At 47.5% G+C, this 18658-nt stretch overlaps 1 protein-coding gene across 4 annotated transcripts in view; it reads left to right on the top strand.

Moving 5' to 3' along the window:
* The window catches only part of Katnal1 (katanin catalytic subunit A1 like 1), a 52402-nt gene extending 40648 nt beyond the window's left edge, over positions 1-11754 (top strand). For all 4 annotated transcript variants that reach the window (XM_052169102.1, XM_052169101.1, XM_052169103.1 and 1 more), the window contains 2 exons: positions 6643-6769; positions 9328-11754. In XM_052169102.1, coding sequence (XP_052025062.1) covers positions 6643-6769; positions 9328-9526 — 326 coding nt within the window. In that variant the 3' untranslated portion in view covers positions 9527-11754. The remainder of the gene's footprint in view (positions 1-6642; positions 6770-9327) is intronic.
* Positions 11755-18658: the final 6904 nt, after the last annotated feature.

The following is an 18658-nucleotide window of genomic DNA, read 5'->3' on the forward strand; positions in this document are numbered from 1 at the left end:
TGAGGTGTGTCTTTCTGCTCATGATTAATTCTCTGTTTTTAAATCAGTTTTACTGAGGATTGACTTAGACAAGATAAACTTTATCCCCTTAAGAGTCTGAGATATGGCGGCTCTACGCCACCATAAGACCACATACCAAGAAGCAATGCACCTTTCTTCCAGAAAAGGCTTCGTGAGCCCTCCCCAGTCTGCCTTCCTTCTCCCTCTGCGCTCATTTCCCTGTGTGAACACGTCACAGACTGTCTCTCCATCCCCTGGTGCTTCAGATTAGACTCTTTCTACGCTGAGGCCGTTGTGAAGGAATTGACAGTTGGGTGTTTGGTGGCCAATGCGCTGGTATTTCCGGCATAAATGCTGAGCAGTGACAGAGGTGACATGTTTGGCTGTAGCAGCGTGCTGGTCACAGTCCTCCTGCTGTTTTTAAGCCGGTGCCCTTCGCATTGCAGTAGTTGACTGTAACGTGCAGTTCCCTTTTCTTTATCCTGCATGTGTGTTGGCGTCTTGGTCTTACTGCAACCTTCACTGGGGTGCTATCCATTTCCTCTAACCCTTTCTTCTGATAAGCTCCACCCATCTTTGTCCACTGACCCTTTCCTCGGCCATCTTTTTTTCTGCTTTACATCTGTCCTGTGAGTAGCATTTTAGGTGTGTTTTGCAGATCTGTCATTTCTAGTTTTTAAATAGTTTGTGGTTTTGCTGGGATGCCTCCCTGTTGTCCACTTGTCTTTCCTCCTCTTAACTCCTGCAGTTCTTTCCCTGCGTTGGTCATGTGGCCTGCGTCTCAGAGCAGGGCAGTAGAAGTGATGTTAAAGTCTTCTAAACCTAGATCAGAGAAAGGATCGTTTCTGCCTGACGTGCTTCTCCTGAGGGCCAGGCAGCCATGACATGAGGTTACTCAGGCAGCCATGGGGAAGCCCACATAGGAACTGGAGACTTCAGCTAATAGCCACCATCTTGCCAGTCACAGAAATGTGCTACTTCTGGATGGACTAGTCTAGACCTGTAGTACAACCTCATGAGATACTTTCTGCCTATTTAGCTTTAACTGTCTACTTGACACAGCCTAGAGTCACATGAGAAGGGAATCTTAATGGACTGCCTGCATTAGATTGGCCTGTGAGCATGCAGTTGGGCCTGAGCTATGTCAGAGGCCAGCCAAGTGTGACTCTGTGAGCCGGCAAGTAGCATTCCTCCATGTTTCCTCTGTGAGCGAGTTCCCTGGTTGGAGGTAATGCTGTGTTGAGTTCCCTGGTTGGAGGTAATGCTGTGTTGAGTTCCCTGGTTGGAGGTAATGCTGTGTTGAGTGCCCTGGTTGGAGGTAATGCTGTGTTGAGTTCCCTGGTTGGAGGTAATGCTGTGTTGAACATGGAGTGGTTCTTCCTTTGCTCTCCTGTTTAAGTTCCTACTCTGACTTCACTCAGTGTTAGACTATGACCTGGAAATGGGAGCTAGATAATCCTGTTCTTCAGATAAATTACTTTGGGTCAGAATAGCTTATCACGGCAACAGATGGAAACTAGGGGATGCTCTAGGTCGGAGAGAATCCATAGAGTATATCTGTCTGTCTGCTTCTCTGTCTGTCTGTGTGCTGATGGTGGGGTGCAGGAAGAAGGAGTGAGAGGGAAGAGAGAGAGATGGATGGATGGAATAATTGGGAGTATGGCTCATGTAATCACTGACACTGGCAAGTCCACAGTGTGCAGGGTGAGCTGCCACGGGAGAGACCCGGGAAGAGCTGATGTCACGGCAGTTAAGCCAGAAGCCTGTCGCCTCCAGGCTCCCATTTTCTGGGCCAGACCAATGTTTTAAGTATCCATGCCTTCAGCTGCTGAGGTGAGGCCCAGCCACACCATGGAGCAGGTGCTTTGCCACCCTAACAGTCACCAACTTAAATACTGACCTCCAGAATAAAACGTAGCACACATTGTGGGCACTTGGTCCCAGCCAAGTTGAATATATAAATTAGCCATCATGGACCCCAAGCCAGACATTCTAGATAAGCTGCTTCTAGATTCCTGATTCACTGAAGCTGTACTAATACATTATTTCAAGCCTCTGGACTTTAGTTTAATGTTTACTCAAAAATAGATCGCCCCTTCCTACTTTATGTTAGCCTTTCAACCTTTAGACAACCCTGTTTCTATCCACTGTTGGTTTTTTTTGTTTGTTTTCTTGATTTATTTGCTTTTTTCTGTTTTTAATAGCCCTGTGACTTATATGACATGCTTTATATTGTAGAGCATCCAAATATTGCTTTCCTGTAAAAGGTGTCCTTGCCGGCACTCAGAGGTAAAACTAAGAAAACCTCATCTTAAAATTCTTGGGGCTGGAAAGCTGGTCAGTGCTTTAAGAGCTCTGACTGCTTCTGGAGAGAGCTCTGGTTGGATCCCCAGCCCTAATGTGGTAGCTCATGACCATCTATCTGTAGCTGGAGTCCCAGGGCATTCAAAGCCATCTCCTGGCCTCCACAGTCATTGTACAACAGGGTCATAGCCATACAAGCAGGTAAGCACCCAGATGTGAAAATACTTGACCTTGTGACTTTGCCTAAGATTATAGTTGTTTACAGTAGGAGGGCTGGTCTGGTGTCAGTTGTCTCTCCATGAGTAGAAAGCGAAGCCTTGCCTATGAATTTTGAAACTGTACTTTTCTAGCATATTACTTGATCCCTCCTGTGATGGTGGGGTGCAGGAAGAAGGGCTAGCTAACATAATTAATGGGTAGAATTTAATCTCGCAGGCTCTGCCATACGTCACGTGCCCCGACTGTCACTTTTATTCTGCTACTTTTGTTAGTCTTATGACTTAAACATATTTCTTTTTCTTACAGTAGTGCTTAATTACTGGTTGAGCTTATGAGATGATCTTACCTAGAACAATGGCTGAAAGGACTTCACTTAGAGACTCAGCCATCATGACTGTCAGACTGTGTCTGCCTGTGTTTGTCCCAAGGATCCCCAGGCTCCTTTCCATCTCCAGAACTGGAGGCTGGGGCTGAGGAGTTCGGAGTTGTGCCCTTTCTTTTTCCCCAAGCATTGGGAAATGCTTGCCTGTTGCCCCAACACTGGGACTACTCGCGCCGGCCTGTCTCACTCGGCTGTGTGTGCGTGAACTCAGGCCGAATCGTTTATTAGCTTTCTCTGTTTATTCAATAATTGGCAAGTCAAATGCTCTTGTCCTCACTTCTAGGAAACAGACAGGACGTCCTCAGAACTCTGCAGTCCCCAGAGTGTCCTCCCAAGCACACTCCCTTCCAGGCCTGCTGCTAACCGCTGTTGTTTCTTTTATAAAAATGATTTATTGTATTTCCTCGTAATTGTATCACTTAATAATATATTTCCAAACAGTTTTATTTCTTTTGCAATTTTACATAAATTCAGTCACAAAAACGGTGTCTGTTCGTCCGCTGCTTTTGCTCGGCCTGTTTCCCACATGCAGATGTAGTTCCCTTCTGGAGCTGTGTGCCACTCTGCTGTCTTCATTTTAGTGTGCTATTACAAGCACACTATGCAAGCCTAATTGCAATAAACAACAGAAATCCACTTGCACACGGTTCTCTAGGTCACAAAATCCAAGACAAAGGTGTCACGGAACCCAGATGTGGGGTGCATGCCGTGGTAGGAGATCTCTCTCACATGTAAGTGTTGGAGATACAAAATACCACTGTTACTTAGCAATGGAAAAGGAGAAGAAAAAGCCCTGCTCAGAGCCAGCCTCCCCACCACAGAACTGGTGCTGTGTGCAGGGAAGGGGTGACGAGGAGAGCAGAACCCAGGGAGGATCATGGGCCTCCCGGGCACGGGCAGAGGTCCTGCAGGGCCTCAGGCGCCGCCCTCCTCGTTCCATTGGTGGTCATTGTGGCTGGTAGGGGACGTTACCGAAGAGGAATGAGAGACCAGGTGTGTCTCTGTCAGATTAACCTGAACTAGATAGTCCTTAAATACTTAACCTATCTGTGTGCAGGGTGAGAAGAATCTGCCCAGAGGGTAAGCCAGCCAGGACCACAGACAGGATGAAGGGACCATCCTGTCCTAGTCATAGGACATCTGTAGACCCAGGGGAAGGCCATGCTTCCTTTTAGAGTGACGGCCCAGGCTGTAGGGAAGGATCTGAAGCGCTGTTGACAGTAATGCCTTCTCCAGCGAGGCTGTGGGGACGTCACCAATACTCAGACCAGCTGTGTGTCCCTCGGGAGTAATCTGTTAAGTCACCTGAGCAAGGGAGGAGAAAGGGATTATTCTGCTTTCCTTAGGATCAAGGCTGTGTAGACATCTTCCACCCTGAGACCCTTCTCTTTGCCTGGAAGACGCCATCTTCCTCTGGTATCCACGTGTGACCTCCCTCCTGAGTAGTCTGTGCCCTAAACTCTCTGTAAGAACACCGGTTACACGGGTTAGGGCAGAGTCACATGAGCTCATTGTATCTTTTAGGAAAACCTGTCACCGAGTACAGTCAAACTCCAAAGGACTTGGACTTAGAAAGTGAGCATAAGAATATTTGGGGACATGGTTCTTGTGATAATAGAAGTCCCCAATTCAAGCGTGCTCTACGATAAGTTCTTCCCTTGTGCTTCCAGTGTGTGTGTGTGTGTGTGTGTGTGTGTGTGTGGTGTGGTGTGCATAGCCACATGCATGTGATCATGTGTGTGTGAGTGCAGTGCATGTGCCTCTAGAGGCCAGAGGTCAGTGCTGGGTCTCTTCCTCTGTCCTCCCACCTGGAGCTCGCTGTCTGACTGGACTAGCTGGCCAGCGAGCCCTCAGGACCATGTCTGCCTCCCAGCGCAGGGACCATGGTCCACGCCACCCGGCCCCCAGACTTCGATGTGGGTGCTAGGTTTCCAGACTTGGGCCCTCTTGCTTTCATGGTGAACGTTCATCTGCTGAGCTGTCTCTGCAGCCCCAGCACTCCTCTATAAACACCTATAGCTTGAGGGTTCTCCCTGAGATCATTAACTGTTTTCCTCGGTATTTCCTGAAATACTATAATTTTACCTTTATTTGACTTGTAATGCCTTGGCACTGATTTCTGTGTATAGTATGGGGGAAATCGGGTCTCATTTTCCCTGAGGATGGCTTTGCTGTTCTTCACTGCCCAAGCCACCTGTCATCCCGGAGGCCCAGCACCCACCTCACTCCCATCTCTGTCCCACTGATCTGTCCCACTGAGAGTCCCACCAGCGGGATACTGTCACTGCAGGCCGTCGTATTAATCGGCAGCAGCACCGCGTCCCACCTTGCTGCTCTTCCGGCGCACCTCGGGTCTTACCATTCTGTAAGCAGACCTCCTCAGACATTTTGTGGAAATGCCTTGATGTCAGGAATTGGGGGAAGGATTGTAAGTCTCATGAAAGATAAAGCTAATAAAGATAAATAGATAGGGGCAGACCCTAATTAGACAATGCTGAGGTGTGGTGTGAACGTAGATGTGGTGGGGTAGAGGCCAGGGAGCCGGTGGACAGGGGCACTGCACTTGGAATTGTGTTTCAGGTACTTACCGAGGCCCTGCTGTTGTGCGTCCTGATAATAGTGAAAATGTGCGTATATGTCTTTGTTCTCAGGAAATGCATGCTCATGAACGTGTGGGTGTAACCTGCAGCCAACTCTCAATTCACAAGTGTGTGTGTGTGTGTGTGTGTGTGTGTATCTGTGTGTGGGGGAGGGGGCATGGACAGGGAGCTCGGGTGATACTGTTAGCACCCAGTGAATGGTAAAGAGATGTAAAAGATTTCTTTCCGGTACATTTAAAATTTCTTAAAATAATAGTTGCGGAAAATTAATTTTATTTCGTATCTTAGGAATGAGAGACCCAGGTAAACCTGTCACGGCCTTTCATAGTGATTTGTTCAAGCAGGTTTACCTCAGATTACAGCAACGAAATGCCAAGTGGCTCAGCACAGAGCGGTGCCCACGCCAGCCAGCACTGGAGGAAACCATGCCTGGCACCGAGTGCCCCAGGACGAGTGCTTTAAGCAGAGGCTTCATCCGGGAGCCGTCTGTGCTCACTGCTAAGTCTTAGAAGCTTTTCTGAACCTTAAATCTGCCATCCTAACATTTGAACAGAGTTATTCTGGGGAGTCATACTCCATTCTGTCTCTCTTGATAAACTAGGCCAAATAGTTTTTCTATTTTAAAAGTAATTCTATGTGCATAGGTATTTTGCCAGCGTGTATTAGAACCACATGCATTGCAATGCCTACAGAGGCCAGAAGAGGGACTGGAAGTCAGATCCCCTGGAACTGGAGTTACCGAGGGTGTGAGCTACACGTGTGTGCTCAGAATTGAACCCAGGTCCTCTGCAAGAGCAGCCAATGCTCTTGACTGCTGAGCTGCCTCTGCATCCCCTAGATGTTCTTACTTAGAAGTAGTGAAGGCAGTGTTAATCTTCCAGAGGGAGCTCAGAGCTGTGGTTCGCCCAGCAGGCGTCTGGCATCTCTGAGGAGAATTAGGATCCATCAGGTTTCAGTGACCACATACAGAAAGTAGAGAGACTGCGTTGTGTGGCAAGCGGAAGTGCCGGGGTCTCTCCGTGTCAGACGGTCTTGGTCTCTTCTTTACACTGCTTTCCCTTGCTGGGTGTTAAAATGGGGTCGGTCCCTCAGCAGGAGAAGTAGTAAGCTTACAGGAGACTTTCCATCTTCCAACAGCAAAAGGAAGAGCGGAGCTCCTGAAGATCAGCCTTCGGGAGGTGGAGCTGGACCCCGACATTAACCTGGAGGACATCGCAGACAAGACCGAGGGCTACTCGGGGGCTGACATCACTAACATCTGCAGGTGTGTCCTGGTGACCTGTGGCCGAGCCCACGTGTTAATTTTAGGTGTGCAGGGCAGCTGGTCTTAAAGTCAGTGGTGTTAGCCCCAAACCTGAAGGCAGCACCCTGATTCCTGGGGGTTTGCACTTATTTTTTCTTTTCAAATAGCTTTACTTTCTTTTTAAAAAATAATTTATTTACTCTGAGATTATAATGTAAGTACTACACCGCTCTCCCTTCCCTTTCCGTCCACCAACCTGACTGCCCAACACGAACAACAGCCATGCAAATCCCTAAGCTCAGGAGGCCTTGGCCCTGCACCGAGAGCAGCAGGCAGCCCAGAGTGCTGACAGCAGAGAAGGTCTCCCGCGTGCAGGGCACCAACGGTCAGCCCTAAAAACATGCACACATAATGTCGGACAGATTTTTCCCCGAAATATACATTTTGGTTGTTTCACAGACATGTACATAATATGTATTTTGCTTTCTTTTGCTCGATTCTTGATACTAGGTCCTCTGTTGCCCAGACTATCTGTAAATTCATACTCCTTCTGCCCGTGTCTTAGAAATGCTAGGACTACAGATGCTCTCTTAGGGCTTTGGACTTATGGTACTGGGCGCCAAGCACAGGGGCTTGCAGATGTCTCACCAGTGAACTCTAACTCCGTTCCCCAGGGAGATTTTTGGTTGTTCTAAGAAACACTGTGTCGCCAGGCTGTGGTGGCGCATGCCTGTAATCCCAGCACTTGGGAGGCAGAGGCAGGCGGATTTCTGAGTACAAGGCCAGCCTGATCTACAGAGTCCCAGGACAGTCAGGGCTACACAGAGACCCTCTATCTCAAAAAACCAAAAAGAAAGAAAGAAAAGGAAGGAAGGAAGGAAGGAAAGAAGGAAGGAAGGAAGGAAAAGAAAAAAGAAACACGGTGTCTTACTTAGCAACAGTAGCTGAGCAACCCCCAGCTAATCAGCTTTGGGGGGGGGGGAGCACAGCCTGTGGAAGTGACAGCTTGTAGCTTTATTGGGCAAACGTGGACCACATGAGGATGAACGAAGTTGATTTGTTTCATCAATGGAAGAGATGCAGTTTTCAGTTCCCTTCATGATTTTAGATACATCACTGGAAAGAAAGAACTTTTAGTTCTTACATGAGAAGTCTGTGTCTCCAAGCTTTCCCTTAAAGCCTTAGCATCTGTGTCTCTTGGGTTTCCTGCTAGTGTTTTTTGTGGGTGCATTTGAGTCCAGAGGCCTCATGCTCACTATAGTTTCCGCAGTCTCTGTAGTAAAACACCAGCAGACCTGAAGGTGTGGCTGGCTTGTCCTTCCTGGTCGGTCTTGATGAGAACACAGCTGGTCAGGAGAAGAAGCTTCCCACAGACATCCCCTGAGGCATCCCCTAACCCTCACCCTGACCCTGACCCTGACCCTAACCCTGACCCTGAACCTAACCCTGACACTGAACCTGACCCTGACCCTGACCCTGACCCTAACCCTGACCCTAACCCCTAACCCTGACCCTAACCCTGACCCTGACCCTGACCTTACTAACCCCTAACCCTAACAACCCTAACCCTAACCCTAACCCTAACCCTAACCCTAACCCCTAACCCTAATTATATGAAGATGTTCATGTCCCTGCCTTTACTCCCTTTGCTGAGGCTGTATACTAACTTATTGGCTGTAGACTTGAATCATTTTAACATTAGCCAGATGTTCATTCCATGTGCAATTCTGTATTCCAAAATTGATTTCCTCATCCTAAACTTCCAGACTGTTTGTGAGGGTTTGTGCCATGCCTCCATGATAGAGTACACTTAACTCCTATCCTGGTGTGTGTGTGTGTGTGTGTGTGTGTGTGTGTGTGTGTGTGTCTGCACGTGTATGAGTATGTGCAGATGCCTGTGCACATGTGTACACTTGGAGATCAGAGATCTATCTTGGATTTTTTTTTTCCTCAGGTACTGACCACCTGGTTTTGTTTAAATGGTGAAGAGGGGTGGGTTTCTTTTCTTTTCTTGTTTGCAGGGTCTCACTGTGTATCTCTAGAAGGCTATGTAAACCAAGTTAGACCCAAAATCATAGAGGGCTGCCTGCTTCTACCTTCTGGTTATTGGACGAACTGCGTGTACGCCATCCCTGGCCTCACCCTGGTTTTTGAGACAACGGCCTTAGGCTTGCCTTAGGCTAGCTGGCCAACAGGCCCTAGGGACTTCTGTTTTTACCTCCCCAGAGCTAGGATGACAAGCATGTGCCAATATACCCAGCATTTTGGGGGGTGTTGGAATTGAACCCCTGGTCTTTATGCTTAGATAGCCAGCACTATTCCAACTGAGCCATCTCTCCAGCTTTTGCATTGGTTTTGAATCTCTTCTTCAGGATGTAACTGGAGACTTCTAAGTGCTATCATGAAAGCACATGTAGCATAGTCCTCAGAATGTTTGTGTGACTTTGTAATAGAATGTCTGTGTGACTTTGTAATAGAATGTCTGTGTGACTTTGTAATAGAATGTCTGTGGAAACTTTGTAGCAATGGAAGTGTGGCGATGCAGGAAGGGCGGCTGACTGCTTTGCCTGTGATTTCAGGGATGCTTCTTTGATGGCGATGAGGCGGCGCATCAATGGCTTGAGTCCAGAAGAGATCCGGGCCCTGTCCAAGGAGGAGCTGCAGATGCCCGTCACCAGAGGGGACTTGGAGTTGGCGCTTAAGAAAATCGCCAAGTCTGTCTCTGCTGCAGACCTGGAGAAGTACGAAAAGTGGATGGTTGAGTTCGGGTCTGCCTGACTGCTCAGCTCTTCCATCTCTGGGAGTTTTCTTTATGAAATGTGAAGAAATTCCTGAAATTAAAAAAAAAATCTGGAATTTTTAATCAGAGAAATCTTCACTTAAAGGCCAAAACAAAACAAAAATGCCTAGAGGTACAGAGAAACATAGTTGAGAAACAAGAGACGCTGATATGGGGTCTGCTGGCTTCTGGCTCCCAAACTGTGTACTCTTGGTACAGAGTAAGCAAGCCACTGGCCAGGCTGGCGGCGCGGCTCTGTGCACGAGGACCTGTATCCAAAGCCTTGGCAGAGTCTTCTTGCGCACACTTGAGCTGACTGTTTATTTGGAATTGTCACTTTGAGTGCAATGATCATGAATTTTTCAGGAAATAACTATCTTTAAATCTATAGAATGTAATACTTCCTGTTAGAGTCTAGAATGTAGTTAGTGTACTCACTCCTCTTAGCTTACCAGTTCCTTGTTAGCTGCTGCCTTACGTCCATGCCGGAAGAGTCTCTGACCATGGCTCCATAGACGTTCGCCAGGTGTTTTCCCCTGGCCTGTGGTCTCTGTGCCAGCGCCTCTTCTACTTCCTTTGGAATGATGGGAAGCGTCTTTCTTTGTTAGCAGCAGCCTTCAGCCTTCAGCCTTTGAAGTTCTCACTTTCCACTCAGTAAGTTCAAGTCAACACGGCTATTGTTTTCTCTCACCTCCAACACTGTGTGCGTTTGTAGAACTTCATTTCGGTGTTTAGGTCAGCAATCTGCATTCTAAACAAGACTAGTCTCCTAGGCTAATGTAAAAGAACCTTTTCCCCTCTTCTGCATGTGAGTATTCTGCCATGAGTATGCATGCAGTGCCTGAGGTGGCCAGAAGAGGGCACTGGATACCTGGTTCTGGAATTATAGGGGTGTGAGCCACCTTGTGGATGCTGCGAACCAAACCCAGGTCCCCTACAAGGGCAGCCAGTGCTCCTCCTGGCTGAACCATCTCTTCAACCATCTCTCACACACAGAATCTATGAACTTGTGCATGCAGTGACGTGGAATTAGCCAGGAAGGAGGACCTCACGCGGGCCATGAGTGTGGTCACACACTGTACCCTGATGTGTGTTCTCTGGAATTAATTATGCCTGCCCCTTCTGGATCATCAAACAATCTATGCTTTCAGAATTGACTTTAAAAGTTTGTCTGATAACATCCTGATTCTCAAGCCTGTTTTAAAACTATATACTCTATACACCTTAGAAGCACTTTTAAAAACTCCTAGTATATTGCTTAAGTATCCTCTTTTCCTTACTAAAATCTATGAATGCATCATGCTCTTTCCAGGAGACATAAACCTGATTCTTTAGACTTGTGGATTCATCTGATTACTATAACCTGCCCCCTTTCTCCTGAGACAGAGTGAAGGGCTCTAGCAGGCCAACCATTGCAAACCAGGCTGGAGCATGGCAAACATGGCACTGACACGATACCCGTCTCCTCCTGCTGAGCTGTTAGATCTCGTTCCTGAAGCTTGCTACTGAGGTCTGGCCCCTTATTTGGCCACTGACTCATTCCTGAGACCACCTAACACCAAGGTCCAGCTATCAGAATTCATTATTTTGACTAACCTAACTAATATACCTAACCAGATCTTAACAGCACATTCTAGCTCATTCTAAAACAGAACTCCACCTTTTTCTCTTAAAATTAACACTTGCAAAACTATTTATTGTTGTTTCTGTGTAATTCAGATTCAGCCTTGTCTCTCTGCCTTGCTTAATAAAGGATCTCTTTGCATTTGGTTTGTGCTTGGACCTAGGTGTTTGGATGTGGTCTGTGCCTAATCCGGGGTCCAGAGGGGAGCACGGTACACAGGTCCCTTCACACAGATTATAAAATTTCAAATCAAAAGACATCATTTTATTGTAATGGAGCTAATTCTTGAACAATTAGACTGAGAGACATTTTCCTTCCGTGAACAAACTTGCTTTTATTTACTTACTTTGAGGGAGGGTCTTACTTTGCTGCCAATGCTGGTCTTCAACTCCTGGGCCCAGCTGTTTCAGGCTCCTGAGTAGCTGGGACTCCAGGTACCACACCTGAGTCCCAATTTATAAACACTCAAAATAAACAACTAATGTGGAAAGCTGATGCAGGGGAATCAGTAGGAAACAGAAATAGTCCAAATGTCCTCCAATTGCTGAAAGGATGATGAAAGTATCACACAGACACACACACACACACAGAGACACACACACACACACACACAAACACACAGAGACACACATACACACACACAGACACACAGAGACACACACATACACACACACATACACATACACACACAGAGACACACACACAGAGACACACACAAACACACACACACGCAGAGACACACACACACAGACACACACACAAACACACAGAGACACACATACACACACAGACACACAGAGACACACACATACACACACACATACACATACACACACAGAGACACACACACACAGAGACACACACACACACACACACACACACACACACGCAGTCTGAAGCCAGCTTGTGTGTGTAAAATAGCAAGGCCCTGTCTCAAAAGTCAAACAGAAAGAAACGACCCCACACAAATCCTCTTGTCGTAATTCAAAAAGGAAGAAAGAAACAGAGAAACAGACAGACAGACAGACCTTCTCTGTGACCCTGCTGGTTGGTAGACCTTTCCCAGCTTTGGCATTACTTTACTTTATCTTTGCATAACCCTGTTTTTTTTCTGAAGTCCTCGTGCACCTGTAGTGCAGGCCTGCTAGGTCTATGCTAGGGTAGGGGATGATCTGTAGCAGCTGAGTTAGCAAGTCAGATGTGTGCTCCCTCCATCTCTCCCTCCTCATATGTTGTTAGTGGATGGCAAAGGCTTTGCTCGTCTTAACCCCCTGCACAGATCTGCAGGAGGCCACTTGGATGTCTCTCCTGTAAGACATGCTGTCCGTACACTGTCACGGTGGCAGGAGGCATGCTACGGTGCCCGCATGAGGACTTGTTTCCTTTGCTGCTCTGGGCTGTGAAGCTGTGTGATCACAGTAGAGGTAGTTGGTTGCACTTCCTTGGGAAGCAGGAGCTCTGGGGCAGCAGCCCGGGTTGTCTGACAGGAGCGCTGTGGATGGCCCCGTCATGGGCACACCGTGCTGGTCACCCTGGGTGTATAGGGCGGTGGGCAGAGGCTGCGTGGCTTGCCAAACAGTGCTGGGCTCCGAAGCTCTGGCTGGGCATTTTCTCTGGTAACTGTCACTCCCAGAATCTGCTACTAAAGCATTTAGCTTATAACTGGAGAGACAGTGGCCTGTATGTTTGGGGAGGAGAATATACACAAAGGTTTTCCCCTCTGTTTTTTTTTTTTAAACCTTTGATTGGTTTTAAAATGACATGTTTTAAACAATTTGTTTAAACAATCAAACAATTGTTTAAACACACAAACAAAAATAAAGAGAGTAAAGGTTTTTTTTTTGTTTTGTTTTTTTGGTTTTTCAAGACAGGGTTTTTCGAGACAGGGTTTTTCGAGACAGGGTTCTCCTGGCTGTTCTGGAACTCACTCTGTAGGCCAGGCTGGCCTTGAACTCAGAAATCCGCCTGCCTCTGCCTCCCAAGTGATAGGATCAAAGGTGTGCGCTACCACCCCCGCCATAATATCTGTTCTAAAGAAAGTAAGATAATATTGGTGAAATGTCCCAGACAACTCTTTAAGGGAAGCTGCTGTCTCCTAGTTACTCAGCTTAGAAACAGGTGACATCACAAGCCTTTCACCCATCAGTTCAATCATTCTGCAGAGCGGACCCAGACACATGGCCATCAGAAATAGCAGACACTGTGGGAGCACCCTGCTGCGGCCTTCAGAGGAGAGAGCCCCGGGCACAGCTTAGCCACATAGCTGTCTAGCTTCCAGATAGTCCAAAAAAAGTGGGGTGGAGTAGAGAAACCAGCACCCAAAAGCAGGCAAGCAGGTACATGGAGCCCTAAGAGCGAGCAGCTGCCCAGGAGTATGTGTGAGCCCCGTTTACAGTAGTGCTTGTCGCTCTTTATCCCTGTGTGCGTTGTGACTCTGTGGAGAGTATTGGTCTCCTTAGCTTTTAGGTATCTGAGTTCATGAGGCTTCCTTCCTTGGATACACTACAGGATCCTGCAGGCAGGAGTCTGCCAGGTAACCTCTTCCTTACCCCACTAGAGATGCGGGTGGGCGGGCGGGGAGCTAGGCCTGTCATTTGCATAATGGGCGTGGCTCTGGCCTCAGTGTGGTCTTCTTTGGTCTCTCCCCCCGCCCCCCATAATAGTTCATTTCCACTGCTCTCTTATTAAATATAATTGACAACTAATGTATGCCTCGTGCTTTGGGGTAAAATGTTAGGTGGGACTCGGCCTTCTCTGAGATCTAACTGGGACAACGAGGGAAGAAGCAGGACTATTCCAACGCTAGCGTCTTTGTTTTGTCGCTTAATGTTTGAATGGACAATGTTTTACATTTGTGGCACACCTGATACTTATGTGAATCTTACGAGCCCATCATAACAGAAGAAAATAGGACCTAGTTGAAGGATGCACCGGGGTAAACTAACTCTCGTGGGGAACGCTCGTCTGCACTGATCATGTCTGCAGTTTATTTACCTCGTTGTAATTACTACCTGTTTACTTATTTATGCTTTTAACTTAGGCTTTTCATATTTATTTAATTTTTGGGTCATTTGATTTTGATATTGTTTCTTAATGTAGAAACTGGGTATTTAGAATATTAGACTTTTATGATAATATGTTTTTACACATTTACTTAGTCATTTGAATTTTTACTAGGTTTTTTTTTCCCTTAGTTTTGACGATATTTCTCATTTCAGGTGCCTTGTTAATAAAAAAACATATTAAGAGGATGCTATGAAATCATTTCTGCTCTGCTTTTCTCACACCTTAAGAAAACTAAAAACAAAGTTAAAACCTGAATATTGGCTTAGAACTCGTGGTGATGCTAGTGGTAAGGGATTGGTACGTTAGCACCACAGTGGGGGTCGATGCAGGGATGTGTGCCCTCAACGGCAAAGGGGAAAGAGAGCTCACCACTGTGCTCTCCCTGCGCTGGGCGTTCTCCACTCCCCGCCCCCTTCACCTCTACCATCGCCTGCTCGCTCTCCACTCCCCCTGCTCTGCCTCTCCCAGTTTTCCCTGCACCCCTGCCCTTGCCCTCAGGAAGGTCCCCTGCTTAGTTTTAGGCCTCCCCTCCCTCATCTCTGCAGATCTGTTCTTCAAGCACTGCCCTCTCTACTGCTCTTGCCTCCTCCTGTTAACTTTACAATTCTGAACTGGAAATTTAAAATTAGAAGTATTAGAAGTCTTAGTATTATTTTGAGACAGGGTCTTACCTTGTAGCCCCTGGCTGGCCTGGAAATAAATATGTAAATCAGGCTGACGGCACAGGTATGATCATCTGTGACGTGTGGAAGTTGCTCTCTTGGTTGTGTGGCCAGCTTTTATCTGAATGCATTTCATCCTGAGGAGCAGGTTCACACATTGCTTCTTCTGGTTTCTCCGGTTCTGTAAATACAAACCAGCATGGTGGCAATAACCATACGGAGCCTAGCAGCTCCTCCGGCCACCCACTGAGAGCCCCAGTACTTCATGAAAACACGAGTGTTCACGGGCACCACCCTCCCTTGGTGGCCACTCTGTGGACGCCGTGTCCAGTGGGACCCGAACATGACAAAATGGTTTGTGGGTGGGTGTGTCTCTTAAGATTTTGCTTCCAGTGTTTGCCATCCAGTATCTGAGGCTAACTTAAATAAAAAAAAAAATGTTTCTAAGTTGTATCTGCTTAATGTGTTTCTCTCACATTTCATGCTTGAGCCTTGCTGTGTTGGTATAAGTTGTGATGTTATAATAAATTTCTAGAGAGTTGACTGCCGGTGGCTTTCCATGGGGCTCCATTCTGACAGAGTGATGTGCGCTTTTTGCTCCTGGGGAACAGCAGATCTTCGCCAGCCGCCATGACTCTTTTTAGATTCTTCTCATGAAATTACATCTTGTCACTTGGTATTTTGTTTTCTGGGGGAATTTACTAATAATTTTAAGGTTGATGTAATGTGTGTAGTTCTCCAATTAGCTATTTTAATAAATATGTGGTACTATTACATAGTGGATATTCCGTACGATACATTTTCCATATCACGCGTCTTGTTTTAATGACACTCCCAGAACCTGTTTCTTGAATTACCAGACTTTGTGTTTTAGAGAACTTTAAGGAAAACAAGAGCAGAAATGGTTCTTAGAGTTCCTGTAGCCCCTCGCCAGTACTCCCCTGCCTGTATTAGCGTATTGCATTGGCGTGGCACAAGTGCTCCTCTATGAAAGTCCGTAGCTTGCAGTGGACCTCAGTCTTGGTAGTGTTGTGGATTTTGACAAGAGCGTAATACGTGTACCTACCAGAACTGTTTCGGGGACAGTCATTTCACTGCCCTGAAAATCCTGTGGGCCAGCTGGGGCTGCTCATTTTCCTGCCACCTCCTGTGCCTCCTCACACCCTCCCATCACCTCCCTCGGGTCTTCCCACCACCTCCCTCGGGCCCTCCCACCACCTCCCTCGGGTCCTCCCACCACCTCCCTCGGGCCCTCCCACCACCTCCCTCGGGCCCTCCCACCACTCCCTCGGGCCCTCCCATCACCTCCCTCGGGACCTCCCACCACTCTCTCGGGCCCTCCCACCACCTCCCGGGCCCTCCCACCACTCCTTCGGGCCCTCCCACCACCTCCCGGGGCCCTCCCGCCATACTCTTCTGTCCCTGTAACTTTGCCTTTTCCAGATCTCCAATCCAGTTGGAGCCTTCCAGCATGCAGAGGTGGTGGGGGAGAGGGAGTGGGAGGAGGGGGGGCGAGGATGGATTACACCGCTCACATTTCTCCTTGGCTTCATTAAATGCTATTCCACTGTACACCACCATACTTTGCTTATTCACTACCTACTGAAGGGTGTCTCAGCTGCTTCTGAGCGTCATCAATTACGAATACAATGGCTGTAAACCATGCATACTATCCTTTTCTTTGTAGAGCAGTTTATGAACACCAACTACTTTGTTGGCATTTGTTTTTCAAATATTCCTACCGATCTGTGATCTGTGACGTTAATGGTCTTTCTTCCTTTTCCAGACTGCAGTTACCGGGTGAAACCATTGCTAGGCTGTGAGAATCATGGGGACTGAGTTCGAGCTATTTGGGGATAGGGAGGGGAAGGTTCAGGTGTGTGAACTGTATGGTCATTTCTCAGGTTTCTCTGTGATTCTGCCTGATGGTTAATTTAACATTAATCGTCACTCTGACAGGACCTACCGTCACCTAGGAGACAAACTTCTAGCTTACCTGTGAGGAAGTATCTATATTAGTGTTAGTGTCTGAAAGTGTCTGAGAAGTCATCTTCATTATGTCAATTGATGTGGGAAGATATATCTTAACTGTGGGCTGGACCAGTGCAGGGATGCGGGACTGCATTAGAGAAAGTGAGTGGGACACTAGCACGCATGCGTCTCTCTATGCTTCCGGTGGATACCACATGACCAGCCACGTGACCAGCTGCTTGAAACCTCCCACCCCCCACCTCACCCCCTGCTGCTGAGGCTGCCCTCCCATGATGGACTGACTCTTAAACTGTAGGTCGGATCAAGCCGTTCTCCCTTATATGGCTCTTGGGAGAGTCTTCTTATCAAAACCCCAAAAGAGAAACTAAAACATGTAAATCCCAGACGTGCTCTGTGTAGACCAAGAATTGAGATTTGCACACAGCTACATTGCCACCCAACTGGGTCATGTTTGCGGCTTGGGACGTGCCTGGAAACCGTTCTGCGGCCCCACTTTCCTCACTGCCTGTGACCACAAAGTGTAGTTTGACCCTTCTGAAGTATAGACAAGAAAAGACACGGGTAAGTGGTACGGAACTAGAAGGGGCCAGGAAGGGCCAAGGTGTCCCACTCTGTCCACTAGTGCTTTCTCCTTTGTCGAGGTCCCAGGACCGGTACATCTTGAAGTTGTGAGATGGATTGGGGCAGAGCAGAGTTCATTGCTGGGGTCCCCCAAACCCTGGAGAAACCAGGAGTTAATCAAGAAACTGAGAATGCTGTGATCATTGCCGGGTCCTTCAGTCTGCGACTACATCCTCTACTTCCTAACACAGGAATGGGGTTTCCCTGTCCCACCTGCCTGGTTCTCCTTGTGCCCCACAAACAGGTAGGAAAGGAAGCAATTTTTTGTGCCCTTCATGGTCTCTTTCATAACCTTACCTCACCCAACTCGCCATTATCTAGAGCTGAAGTCAGGAGCCAACAATAGTCCAAACATCTCTCTTGGAGGTGAAGAGTGGACTGGCAATTTTCAACGGTCTTCTAGTCTAGGAACTACCATGTGTGCATTTCTCACTGCAAAGCAAAAGCAAGTCGGCCTGTCAGAGCAAAATGGCTGTTATATGCACAGCTTGAAGGTCCCTAGTCAACATACGGGGACCAAAGTCTAAACCAAGAGTGTGTCTTGTATGTCTGTTACAGATGGCGCCTGAAGGTAATCTTGCATGGTATGCTTACTAGACCTTTATTTTGACTGTTCTCTGTCAGTAGGCTGAGCATCTTGTCCAGCATTCCGATTCTGGAGCATTTTGGATTGGGGATGCAGAGCTGATTAATTCAAGTTGACAACAGTTAAGAAACACAAGACACTGGCTTGGAAGAACTGAAGATAACATTTGCAATGCCAGCTATATTTGAGATACATTTATTGCCATTAGATTCCTACTCGGCCTTCTGCAGGAGAGGAGGCAGGCCGTGGAGTGAGCTGGCTCCTGTGCAGGATCACAATCTAGCCAGGCTCGGGTGAGACCCCAGATTACTCTGAGCAAAGCTAATCCTATACAAAAGCTACTGGCCAGATTTGCTCTGCCTTCTGAGGTGTTTAACCACTCACCTTCCCTTCTGGGCAGGGCACGTTTACCAGGACATTTTTAGAGAACGTCATAGCACATCCTGCTGCTCTTTATGTTAGTGATGGAGGTAGGGAATCAGGAGGTCCAGTGTCATAAGATACTGGGTATACTGGGCCTGCTGCTGCTGCTGCTGCTGCTGCTGCTGCTGCAGCGTCAGAGGGCGTGTGCGCATGGGTC

The sequence above is a fragment of the Apodemus sylvaticus genome, chromosome 22 (assembly GCF_947179515.1).
Source record: "Apodemus sylvaticus chromosome 22, mApoSyl1.1, whole genome shotgun sequence".
Lineage (NCBI taxonomy): Eukaryota > Metazoa > Chordata > Mammalia > Rodentia > Muridae > Apodemus > Apodemus sylvaticus.